The sequence below is a fragment of the Cupressus sempervirens genome, chromosome 10 (assembly GCF_028749045.1).
Source record: "Cupressus sempervirens isolate cs-2001-9-10 chromosome 10, ASM2874904v1, whole genome shotgun sequence".
NCBI lineage: Eukaryota > Viridiplantae > Streptophyta > Pinopsida > Cupressales > Cupressaceae > Cupressus > Cupressus sempervirens.
The window spans coordinates 583,510,791-583,524,289 of NC_143127.1; the positions used below are offsets into that span (position 1 = coordinate 583,510,791).

General features: G+C 35.0%; 1 protein-coding gene across 1 annotated transcript in view; it reads left to right on the forward strand.

Annotated features, from left to right (window-relative positions):
* Positions 1-13,499, forward strand: part of CPR5 (protein) — an 86,793-nt gene that overhangs the window by 5,697 nt on the left and 67,597 nt on the right. Inside the window, exon 3 of the mRNA XM_089804629.1 lies at positions 13,033-13,321. Within this exon, the coding sequence (XP_089660755.1) occupies positions 13,033-13,321 (289 nt within the window). The remainder of the gene's footprint in view (positions 1-13,032; positions 13,322-13,499) is intronic.

Consider the following 13,499-nt stretch of genomic DNA (forward strand, 5'->3'; position numbering starts at 1 on the left):
ATTAAAGGATTCCTCCTACAATCTAGGAGGCTGCCAAAATCTAAATTGGCTCCAAAAGCCCTAGTCTGATGCTATATCTCCTTGAATGGATCTCCTCTACAAATTTCTAGCCTACGGGAATCAAGTAATAGGCCAATCAGTCAACTGACCTGCCTCAGGAGGGGATATTACAGTCCACCCACCCATGTAGCATCCTTAACCGATAAATCCTTCCACTTTGCTAAATACTCTGCAACGATCTGTTTCTTTAAATTCTGCTTGTGGATGTTAATAATGGCATCAGGTACATGTACCAATTTGTCACATTATACTCAATCACCTTCTTGAGGGGAGATGGTGCAGGAGCACCATTGATGTTCCACATCATACCCCTCCAATTTTGGTGTGTTAGTTGATCTTAGGATGTATTAACATGTTAAGAATGTATTGGAGTTGGTTCATTTTTGGTTTGGAGTCATTTGTGTATGTTTTGTCCCAATAAGGCTATGTTAGCCACTTGATCAATCTGGGTCTACGCCTGTCAAAAGGTCAGATCTTCATAAATTTGGTCATGCAATGAAATATTATGTCTTGGTGTGCCTTTGAGACCTCTTGGTCATGTTTATATGGGTCTTAACTTTGTTGGGTTAGAAAAATGCATGGAAGTTGCAAAAATTGCAAAGTTGCAGAGTGTAACTTTTGCAATTTCTTGTCATCTTTGTGAAGTTGAACAGTCAGAAGACTGCTTCTTTGTGGAGTAGCCTTCGTGGAAGGTGTAAGGACATCTGCCACAGATATTTGTATGGGGAGAATTTATTGGAGAGTTTAATGAAGAAGATTGAATGCAGCTTTTGGTGGATAACTCTGACTGTACTTCCTGCGTGTTACTAATTCTTTATTGCAAATCACTTCATTTTTGCTTAGTTGCTGATGGGATGTGAATGAGGATCTTTTGTGTTGCATTTAGTCTGGATTGATATCATTTTGCTAGTAGTTTAGTGGGATCATTGTGTTTTGCATAGATTTAGCTTTCACTGTGATTAGTAAGACTGTAACCTAGGGTTTTAATCCTAAATAGACAATCTCTCATGTTAGGGTCACTGTAAAATGGAGTCCTTTGGATCTGAGAGAGGTTGTCCAATGTACTTTGTTTTTTGCATTCAGTTGCTTAGCTCTCACCATGCTCAGGCCAGTTTCAACTTGAATAGGTTAGGGATTTGTACGTGACTAACCTAGAACAATGATAGCAATGAGAGGATATGGAGAGAATGAGTGAATAGGTTAGGAATTTGTATGTTTTGTGTTTCTTTTAGTCTGGATTGATATTATTTTGCTAGTAGTTTAGTGGGATCATTGTGTTTTGCATAGACTTAGGTTTCACTGTGATTAGTAGGATTGTAACCTAGGGTTTTAATCGTAAATAGACAATCTCTCATGTTAGGGTCACTATAAGATTGAGTCCTTTGAATCTGAGAGAAGTTTATTACAATAATAGATAATTTCTATTATCTCTGTTTAGTATCTAATGGTTATCTATTGTAATCTTTTGTAAATATTAAAATGTTTCTAATATTTAGTTATCTGTTCCTAGAATAGAATGTTCCTATTATTTAGTTAGTTGTAGATAATTGTTAGGTTTCTCTTAAGCTAGAATAGAATGTTTCTATTCTTTACGATTGTTTCTTAAAGAAACATCGTTTAGTCTTGTGTATAAATTGATCTCTTGATCACTGTTAATAACAAGCAAATATTTTCCAATTACTTTGTAACATGGTATCAGAGCCAATACTCTAAATTTTTTCGAAAATAATTATAATTTCTTGATTGAAATTATTTGCTTTTTATTTTCAAAATTATTTATATGCATATTTGCTTCCAACTCTCTCTATAATTTGACCAGGGTTTTTGTTTTGAGAGATCTGAATTCGCCGACTTCTAGTTCAGTTTTGCAACCCATTCTTGTCTAGATCCCTTTGTTTTTTCTGCACATTTCCGCCATTTTTTGTGGTTTTTTTGTAGCAGGGCTGTTTTTGTTGAAAACCCTATTTTTCTATACTGGATTAAATTTTTTTATAGATTCTTGATGGGTTTTTTGAGATCTCAATTGGGTTGTCATCTATTTTTTCGGGTGCCTCGATTTTTGTGCCTTGATTTTCGAGCTAGCGATTTAGAAATCGACAACACATTTTTTTTGGGTATTTTGAGCTCTCTTTTGGGTCACCCGTCAAATTTTGTGGGTCTCTACTTTTTGAGGGTTGCATGTACTTGCATGTCTGACTTTACTTGCAAAGTCTTGTGTTTTGCCTCCCTTAAAAATTATGGTGGATTTTCATAATTTTTTTGCTCAAAAAAATAATTTTCTAATGGGTTTTCATAATTTTTTTCCTCAAAAAAAAATTTCTGATGGGTTTTCATATTTTTTTCCCTAAAAATAAATATCTCGTGGGTTTCTATAAATTTTCCCTTAAAAATTTCTGATTTTGTAATTTGCAAAGTTGTGTGGGATTCATTTGTGGGTTTGTAATTTTTTCCTCAAAAATTATCTGTAGGGTATTACCATTTTTCCTAAAAAAGCGAAGCTTTGTATTGTTAGGTTTTGATTGTGTTTTCACCTCAAAAACCATGTCAGGTTTTGATTGTTTTTTGACCTCAAAAATCATGTTGGGTTTTGATTGATTGTGTTTTCACCTCAAAAACCATGTCAGGTTTTGATTGTTTTTTCACCTCAAAAATCATGTTTGGTTTTGATTGATTTTTCAGCCCCAAAATCGTGTTTGGTTCTTTTGATTTTCTCCTAAAAATTATGGCTTTTGCGGTTTGTTTTGGAGCATTATGCTATCTACAAAGTTTTGGAACATTATCCAACGTACCATCTATAGTCTTCTTAGCAGACATCTTTGTTCCAAATCCAGAAGGCTCCTAGAAGAAAAATATTCAATGCAACTATTACCACAAGTTTGGGCACATGAAGGTTGAATGTTGGAAGCGCTTAGCTGCCCTATCTAAGCAATCTGGTTTGCAGCCCACAACGAACAGTGCGGAGCACCTTGTGCAGATAGAATCTGCCTTTTACGCCTTTTGACAACTTTGTGCTTTGGATAGATTAACCAATAAGGGAGGTCTTTGTTTAGTATCTAATGGTTATCTATTGTAATCTTCTGTAAATATTTAAATGTTTCTAATATATAGTTTTTTGTTTCTAGAATAGAATGTTTCTATTCTTTAGTTAGTTGTAGATAACTGTTAATTTTTTCTTAAGGTAGAATAGAATGTTTCTATCTTTACGATTGTTTCTTAAGGAAACATCGTTCAGTCTCTTGTATAAATTGATCTCTTGATCATTGTTATTAACAAGCAAATATTTTCCAATTACTTCATAATAAGGTTGTCCAATGTTCTTTGTTTTTTTGCATTCAGTTGCTTACCTCTCACCATGGTTAGGCCAGTTTCAACTTGAATAGGTTAGGCATTTCTATGTGACTAACCTATAACAGTGATAGTAGGGAGTGGATATGGAGAGAGTGAGTGAATAGGTTAGGCATTTCTATGTTTTGTGTTGCATTTAGTTTGGATTGATATCATTTTGCTAGTAGTTTAGTGGGATCATTGTGTTTTGCATAGACTTAGCTTTCACTGTGATTAGTAGGACTGTAACCTAGGGTTTTAATCCTAAATGGATAATGTCTAATGTTAGGGTCACTGTAAAATGGAGTCCTTTGGACTAACCTATAAGAGTGATAGTAGGGAGTGGATATGGAGAGAGTGAGTGAATAGGTTATGCATTTGTATGTTTTGTGTTGCATTTAGTTTGGATTGATATCATTTTGCTAGTAGTTTAGTGGGATCATTGTGTTTTGCATAGACTTTTCTTTCACTGTGATTAGTAGAACCGTAACCTAGGGTTTTAATCCTAAATGGATAATGTCTAATGTTAGAGTCACTGTAAAATGGAGTCCATTGGATCTAAGAGAGGTTGTACTTTGGTTTTTTGCATTTAGTTGCTTACCTCCCACCATGTTTAGGCTAGTTTCAACTTGAATAGGTTAGGCATTTGTATGTGACTAACCTATACCAGTGATAGTAGAGAGTGGATATGGAGATTGAATGGATGTTGACTCTGTAAAAGAAGTTCATTTGGATGTATATGGTGCGTTCATCACAAGAATAATCGAGTTCTACAAGTGGGCTTTGTGTGGAGAGCTCTGTAACTAAGTTTGTTGGTTTTTAGGTCTAAAACCCTTAAACCTAAGGATTTGTGGATCAATGATACAATAGTGGGTTGGAGATTTGGGCCATTGGAATATTTTTGAACTTTGAAATGGGTACCTGAATATGTGTTTTGTTCTAGGGATGGTTTGAGAAGATCTTGTGTAAAAGCCCAAAAACTTACTAAATAGGGTAATGGGATTAGGTCTCCTATTAGGCCAGTTTGCTACATTCTCTTTGTGGGTATTTGCTATGATGCTTATAACCTCAAAAACGGTTGATTCTAAGTGAAATGGGATATATGAAGTCTTTGGAATGCCCTTGGAGTGTTTGTAATGAAAGATCCTAGGGGATGTTGGTGAGGTTAACTTGGAAGGCGAAGAGTCAACTTGTGTTTGGTGGAGCCTTGAGTGTTGTTTGCAGGAATAAGTGGATTGCTTGTGGTGTCTGGGATAACAAGTAACCTCTACAGGGATCACCTGATTGCTTATGCCATTGTAGGGGTCTTGGACTAAACCCTTGCCTTTGGAGCCTACCATATCCTTTTTGTGATCTTACCTAGTTAAGATTAACCCTACTTGCATCAGGGGACGCCTAGAAAACCTTATGCACTTGGTTGTTAGTTGGCAACTCCAACTCACAAGTCACCTCATCAATACTCATGATAAATCTAAATATTCCATAAAATGGCTTGAGTTTTTTGGCCCATTCTTCCTGAGAGTGGTTTATCTATATGACTGCAACATCATATAGATCATCAAATGACTACTCAACTTGCCTTTGATCTGCATATTACTTTTTCTAATTTTGTGCCCTTTAAAGGTTCTCTTTTAGTCATCTCTTGATATCATGACCCTCCTGAAATAGATCTCTTACCTTGAGCACTCTACTATCTCCAAGTAGCAAAATCAAGCAATTAGGTGCATCATACTCATATAATGCCATGAAAGGTGACATCGTGATAGGTGTATGATAAGTGTGTTGTAACAATACTCACATACGTGTAGCCACTCAAGCTACACCTTGTTCCCCTTTTATGGAGTTACTAATGTATCCCTCCATCTATTCATTAATAATCTTTGACTGCGTTTACTCTACAGGGTGGTAACTGGCACTTAGAGTGAGCTTTGTCCCTACTGAGTCTGAACAACTTTGTCCCTATTGAGTCTGAACAACTCTTGCCAAAAATTACTCATGAATTTCTGTACCGATCACTAACTATACTCCGAGGCAATCCGTGGAGTGTAAAGGCCTCCCTAAAGAATAGATCTACAAACTACATTATTGTATAGGTGGTGGTGATCACAAAGAAGTGGCCGTTGGACTTTGGGCAAGTTTGTGATGAAATCTATATGAGTACACTTCCACTTCCTATCTAGAATGGGAAGGGATTGCAATGATCTCCTTTGAAAGTTGTACTCCTGTTTATTATGCTAACAAACGAGACACTATTTGTCATATTGCAACACATTTGATTTGAGTCCTTTCCATGTAAATTGTTCCTAAACTTGCTTGTGTGTTTTACAATATCTTGGGTGTCTTACCATGGTAACATCACATAAAACCCTCAACACCCTTTTCTTCATCTTTGATCCCAACACAAATAATATTCAACCCTTGTAAATAATAAGCTCATTTACAGAAGTATACTTGTCATCCTGAACTGAATCATCCAAAATACCGGTTGCCCATGTTCTTTTAGCATGCTTAGATGAGAACAACCCATGCCATTGATTTGTAATCTCACTAATGTCACACAAATGAGGCCTCTGTGATAGAGCATCAACAATTGTGTTCTATTTGCCCTTTGCATACTCGATGCCAAAATCATAGACTTGTAGCTTACCCACTTCTGCTGCCAATCATTGCGGCATTGCTGATTAAGGAAATGTTTTAGGCTGTTATGATTTGTGCTCACTATAAATTTGCTGCCCACAAGGTATTGCCTGAACTTGGCTAATGTGTGCATAATAGCCATATCCTTATCATATATGCTGTAATTCTTTCTACTCCCCTCAATTTTTGGTTCTCAAAGGCAATCATGTGTCTACCTTGCATCAATATTGCTTTGATACCCTCACCCAAGGCATCACACTGAAGTTGAAACAATCTAGTGAAGTCTTGTTTAGCAAGTACTGGGCACAAACTCTTCAATTGTTTGAACTTATCAAAACAATGTTGTGCTTGATCAGACCAATGAATCTCTCCCTTCTTCATCAAGTCAGTATGTGTTGCAATCTGTTGTGAAATACCCTTGATGAAGTGATGCTAGAAACCGCATAGCCCAAAGAACCCCTTAAACTGTGTAAGGTTCTTGGGTGGAGGTCAATCCATGATAGCTTACATCTTCTCTAAATCAACTCCAACATGTTTGACTCTGATGATGTGCCCCTCGATTTGGTTTTTCATTCTTATCTTCCTTAGGGTTTTCCTCTTTCTTAGGTTATTTTGTAAGAATTTGGTACTCTCCTACAAAGGAAGGAGTGAAATCTAAGGTTCCATAATCATCTTTCAAAAGAGTATTCTCAAGTTAAAGTGGATCTTTGGAAGGAGAAATAGTGATTTGTTTTATAGGTGTTTGAATAGGAGGACAATCATTCTTAGTTTGCATAGTGTGATCAACTTGAGTTATGCACATGATGTTATTATATATAAACTTGATTTTGCGATGAAGGGTTGAGGGTTGCTAGCAAAGTAACGAGACTCGGACCTAGCCCGAACTCGGCAAGGGTAACTCGACTTGTGACTCAACAAAGTGACAAAATCCTTGAAATTTAGAGATTTTTTAGAATTTAAAGAAATTCTATGCACCCATTATGGAATAAAGCTTAAAGACACAATAACATCATGAAATAGAAGGTAATTTGATCACATACATAACATACGTCGATTACATAAGTATAAAGGTAAACTTTAGATGTGTTAAGAAAATTTTGAAAACAAAAATTTAAAATCAGACTAGTTAGATGAGTAAGCCGAGTTAGTTAGGCGAGTCAACTGAGTCAGGTGAGTCAACCAAGTTGACTTGCCGAGTCAGGGCTACGGGTCATTTTGACTCGATTGAGGTAACTTGACTCGCCAACTCGAACAACTTGCCCGACTCGCGGCGAGTCTCATTACTTTGGTTGCTAGTAAGAGTATTAGGCATGACATGAATAACAAGTAAGGTTATAATACCTAGAATATCTCTTGTAACATTATTGAAGCCGTGAATAGTAAAATGGGTAGGTTAATCAAAGAGGGTTCTACATTAATCTTATGCAAAAACCCAATGCTACAAACATGGCCATATCCATTATCAACCAAGTTTCATCTATTGACATTACCGCTAATAATAGCAACAATCATAAGTAGATCATATCAAAGTTGTAATTCAACTAAGGTAATTCTTCTTGAGTAAAAATAGTTTAAACCTTGGGCCTAGTTATATTCATGCTTTATAACAAATTAGTCATGTCATTGGCATAGGTGGAGGAATATTCATATTATTTAGAGCATCTTTTAACATTTCCTGATACGTAGATAAGTTTTGAATCAACTCCCAAAGAGATATTATTGCAAAAGTAACACAATATTTCTCAAGAAGATCATATTCCTTTCTAGAATTTTGAGCAAGATGAGGTGTAGGAGGAAGCAAAGATTAAGAAGTGAGAATAGATATGAGAATCGTTAGATTGGTAGATTGCTAAGTATTTCTCATGTTATGGATGTGGACAACCACCTTGTAGCTTTGAGTGATCTCTTTGGTAAAGGTCCAAAGACTCTTGGTTCTGCCTTTAATAATGATCACAGATTTACTAGGAGTTCGAAAATTCTAGGATAACTACAACCATTCACACATATCATATTAATAAATCTTCCATAAAGGGATGGTTTAGGAGATGTAGACAAAGACTAATAGAGAATAATTTATCAAGGTCCTCATCCAACATATCAAAATCATTGCTAGTAGATGACCACTAAATCTTACATCCTCATTCTACGAAAATAAAAACACACATGCATAAAAGAAAAAAAAGAAAAAATTAAAAAAAAAATAAAAATATATATATATATATATATGTATGTATATATAGATGTATGTATATATATATACATATATGTATGTATATATACATATATGTATATATATATATATATGTATGTATATATACATATATGTATGTATATATATATGTATGTATATATACATACATATATATATATATATATGTATGTATATATACATACATATATATATACATACATATATGTATATATACATATATATATATATATATATATTTGTTTAATTTTGAAAAAGAAAAAGACATAAATACAATGAAAATAATTTTTTTAGATTTTGAGAAATGTAAATGCACACAACTAAATCTAATAAAAAGTTAGAAGTAAAAGGTAAAGGTCCAAAGACTCTTGATTCTGCCTTTGATAGTAATCAAAGATTTACTAGGAGTTTGAAAATTTTAGGATAACCACAACCTTGGACAATCATTAGTTTGTTTGTAGCTTGAGGATTCTCTTGATGAAGATGAACAATAACTTTAGGTTTATCATTATCACCAATGTAGCCATTCACACATATCATATTAATAAATCTTCGATAAAGGGATGGTTTAGGAGATGTAGACAAAGACTAATAGAGAAGAATTTATCAAGGTCCTCATCCAACATATCAAAATCATTGCTACTAGATGACCACTAAATCATACATCTTTCTATTCTAGGAAAATAAAAACACACATGCATACAAATAAATATATTGTTATTTTTTTGTTTAATTTTGAAAAAGAAAAAGACAAATACAATGAAAGTATTTCTTTTAGATTTTGAGAAATGTAAATGCACACAACTAAATCTAATAAAAAGTTAGAAGTAAAAGGTATTCACGTTAGGTTCACCAAAATGTGGGTCTTGGATATTTGGACGGGGTCAGGCTAGGCTCCAAGATCCATTTTCCAAACCACATTAGAATACACATTTTTCAAGGAATGAATATGGTCGACCGACTCCTTTTTCTTAAAGGGAATCAATTTAGCATCTATGCTCTTGGGGTTCCTACACCTTTGTTGCTTAGGAATGAGAGATGTAAGGCATTGGACTTGTAAATCAATTCTATATCAATATAAAGGTAAGAAATCTCAGATCTAAAATGTAGCACTAAATTAAGGAGAAAGAGAAACTTGTGCACTTGAATATGAGATTCAAGACTTGTTTTGCTAATGCGAAGTTAATTAGACACATAAACCTAGCAAGCTTCTGGATACGACCTTCCATACACTATATCTACATGTCTTGAATATGTGCATTCTTGAATCTTAAGTGCGTCTAAGATTTCTATGAGCTGAAATGCATGTAGTGACAAGAGATCTACCCTAGTGTGTTGGAGTATACTCTATATGAAATTACAATCAAGTTGTACTTGAAACAATATAGTTGAAGCCAAAATATGAAGCCCAAGCGTGTAGATATAAGGTAAACAAGAAATCATACCCAACCCGAAGGGAAGAGTGCAAGCCAATCATAAGTCGCTGATCTCCTCGTCATCTTCATGATCCTTTGAAATATAAAGGTTAAGGATGCAATATAACACTTGATATAGAAAAGCACGAATCATCTTCATTTTAATTTCAGCTGAACTTTATAGAATGCCTTCAAATTGCTAAGCCAAAGCCTCAACAATCGTATTTATTCGTTTGCCTCTCGTTCCTTGTTCTTCAACTCCTCTAGTTGCTAATGACATGAGATAACTTTTCTTTGATACATCTTTCACGCTTTTTTGAGTGTGAAAATTGAAGGTCAACTAACGATTTGAAATCTTGCCTAAAATCAAAATACAGATATGCACGTAAAATTTTGGCCCAAGTTAGCATGTTAAGGGTGACTCCTTATGTGCAAGTCACAAAATATATGGCCCCTACGTCTCAGATCACCCTTGATGAGGCAAACATGGCTCAAATTTTAATAACAAGTCAATTTTGATACGAAGATCCTGTTGACCCTACAAGTCTCTTTGGCAGAAAGTTTGAAAGAAGTAGGAAGTGTTGTCATTGATGGCCAACGTATTTGATTGTCAAAATGTGTGACAACTGGTCGAAGGAAGGAGAAGAAGGAAGTCGATGATTACTGGTCAAGGAATACACCAACATACACTATCGCACACCCATTTCGACACAGGCAGTCAGGAATGAATAATAGTTGATCCGAGTCATCAACATAATGAGTCACCAATGATGTGACAGGAGGTAAGAGCGAAACATTGGAAGTAGGCAAGGACGGAGGGCAGCATTGGTTCACAGAAGGACTGGCAGGGCTACTTGTCTAGACCCTACACATAGGGATCACGGGTCCCCTATGAAACGAAGCATATATGAGATTCAAAATTTGAATTCGAAAATGAGCGAGATAATCAGGTCATGGGTAATTGTGCCCTAACATCGAAGAAAGGATATAAACAACTAAATCAAACCTAGTTGTTGTTGTTGAAGGTTGTTGCCACTGTGAGAAGAGAAGAAGAGAGCAAAGAACAAAAAGCGCTGTAAGAAGTAAACCAATTGACGAAGCAGTTACAAAGGAGGAAGAGACAACGACAAGCTGTTGCAGACAACCAAGGGAGAGGTGAGAACGAAGAAGCCAAACAAATAGGAAGATCAGTGCATCTTCGAGGATACGAAGCGAAGATCTACAAGGCAATCCAGTGCCACATTTGACGTCTAAACATGTAGTATGCTCATGTAGTATGCTTTCTTTATATTGCATTTATTTGTAGCTCTTAACATGCAAGCTTCATTAGTAAGCTTATTGTAAATCCTCTAACAAGCTGTCCTCTCAGAAGGAGATTTGTAAATCCTCTAACAGGGTAGGTTTCCCAGGCTTGTGTAATCCTGATAGGTTGTGAGCATTCCTAACAAGATGCGTTTCTAGAAGAAACACTTGCTCTTAACAGGGCACCCCTTTACATGCGTTATAAGGGTAGTGGGTATATTATCCCCATTGCGGTGTTCACTCTCCAACCAAGGGTTTCCACATATAAAAAGATTGGTGTCAACTTGATGAATGCCTTTGTGTGTGAACTTGCTTTTACCATACCACTTTTATCTTGGTTTTAGTTATCAAGTGGCTTACATTAAGTTTGGTTGGACCAACAGATTTTGAAAATGTGTGCTAAATTGGGGTGTGATAAGTTGGAATGTGTGAAATTGAAATTGAGTTATCATATTGGCAGGTCACTTAGTGAACTCTGATATAGATATGCTAGTTGTGTAGGAATTTTCCAGTCTGAAGATTTGGAGATTCACACAGTGAAACTAGAATGTGAGAAAATTCTGACAACTGGTATTTCAAGTTATGGACAAGCTTGCAAAAAGTTGCGTTAGTTGATTAAGCTAGGTAATTCTTATGAGTACTCATAAGCTTTTGTATTACACTTCGCAGATGTTTTCTTAACTTGTTAGAATCTATTTTTCAAAGAATTGATGAATGCACAGTAGGTTGCTAAAGATTAGTCTATAAAGCTTTCCAAAGGAGTTTTCCTTTCTGTTGATGGATACTGATCAAGATTCTTTTTTCTTGTAAAAGTGGTTTTGTTTTTCTGAATTTTTGAGAGTGAAAGTTGTGACTTCAACAATGGCTTGGTCTGTGGAATTATTTTTTATGGCTTTTACCTGAATTTTTTCTTTGGATAAACTTGTACAAATCTTAAAAATGCACAAGTTTGACTGATTAATCCTGCGCTTGGCCAATTTTGATAAGTGGGGTGATTTTTCTGACATAATGCTTCTGATTTTTTTGGAGGAATCAGAGCATTTTCTAACCAGATTTGCAGAATTATGAGATTAGCATGGGATATTTTGGAGGAACCAGGGTAATTTTGAGCTGGATTTGGAGATTTTTGGGGCTGTAGGATGAAAATGTTCATTGATTTTCAAAACTATTCTTTTCATGATGTCATATCATGTTACAAATATTTAGAGAAATTCTTCCTTTCTTCATGATAAAAAGTAAATAAAAAAACATGATCTTTTTTACATTAAAAGTCCTAGCCCTACCTCTAAGTGCTGATTTCTTTTCATTGTTTAGGGTCAGTGTCAGGACTTATTCTTTATCTAAAGAGCCCTAACCAGAACCCTGAAGGGTGTTTTTTTTTTCAGTATTTTTGGTTAGGGCTGGCTTTTTCATTTCTACTAAAAATTTGAAACTAGTAGTATGTAATTGTCATTTATGCAGTGCAATATGCATTGTGGAACGCAATGTAATCAGTGGCATGATCATAAAAGACAAATTCTATTATCCAAAATATTTTGGGTTTTAACTTTAATCTTTATACTGTCTCTATATCTCTATGTGATTAAAATGCTTTTTTGAAATTAAAAAAGCAAGAGTTTTTTCTCTTTTATTTCTGCATTTTTTTAATTTCCAATTTTTCACAATTAAATCCTTATTTTTAAAAAATCCTTATTATTTTGCCAATTTTATACTTGAGAATGGTTTTTACTGATATGGTGCTACTATTTCTAATGCATCCTAGAGCCTTGTTTTCCACCGGCCCTCTTTTTTAGTCTGTGGTTTTAATGTGAGGTGCTTTCATTTTACATGGTTGTTTTATTAATACTTCTGTATATAATTGTTTCTCTTGGCTTACTCTCACTTATTTGGTGCATTTTTCTCCCTAGTTTTAGATTTATCTAATACATCTTTGGTGGTTGTAGATCTGCTAAACACTCACTTTTATCTATTATAACTTGCTCTAATTTTGAGGCACATACACCTACTTTGGTCATTTATGGATATTAACACATTTTAAATTTTTCTGTCCTCTTTAATTGAGTGTTTAATCTGCCAAAAATGCAGGAATATTATCATGAAATATGTGCACGAGAGCACAAAGTTTATAGCTTTGTTGGTGGAGCATCTGCTTCAATTGCTCAGTGTATTGAAGGGGTGGGCTTCTCAAGCATTAGTGAGACCAAGAATTATTCCTACTTTGGTAAAAATGGACAAGAATGAAGCTGACAATTTTACTTCTGGGGTTGCAAGTACCATCAAGCCACAACATGGAAGAGAAAATATTAATACTGAAGACCTAGTGGGAGCTATTGGTTTTCATCTTGGCATGTCTATAGCAACTGTTCTGGTTGAGGTAGGGCCTGACTAATCACTTCTTGTCAATTCCTACTTTTACAGTATGCAGTGTGCACCATAAAGTTCTTTTATACATTATGAAGTCAGTGAAGATCAAGATTCATACTCTATAATGAACTGCATTTCTTTGCAATTTATAATATTTTTACACATTTTATCATTTGCTCTTATCTGAG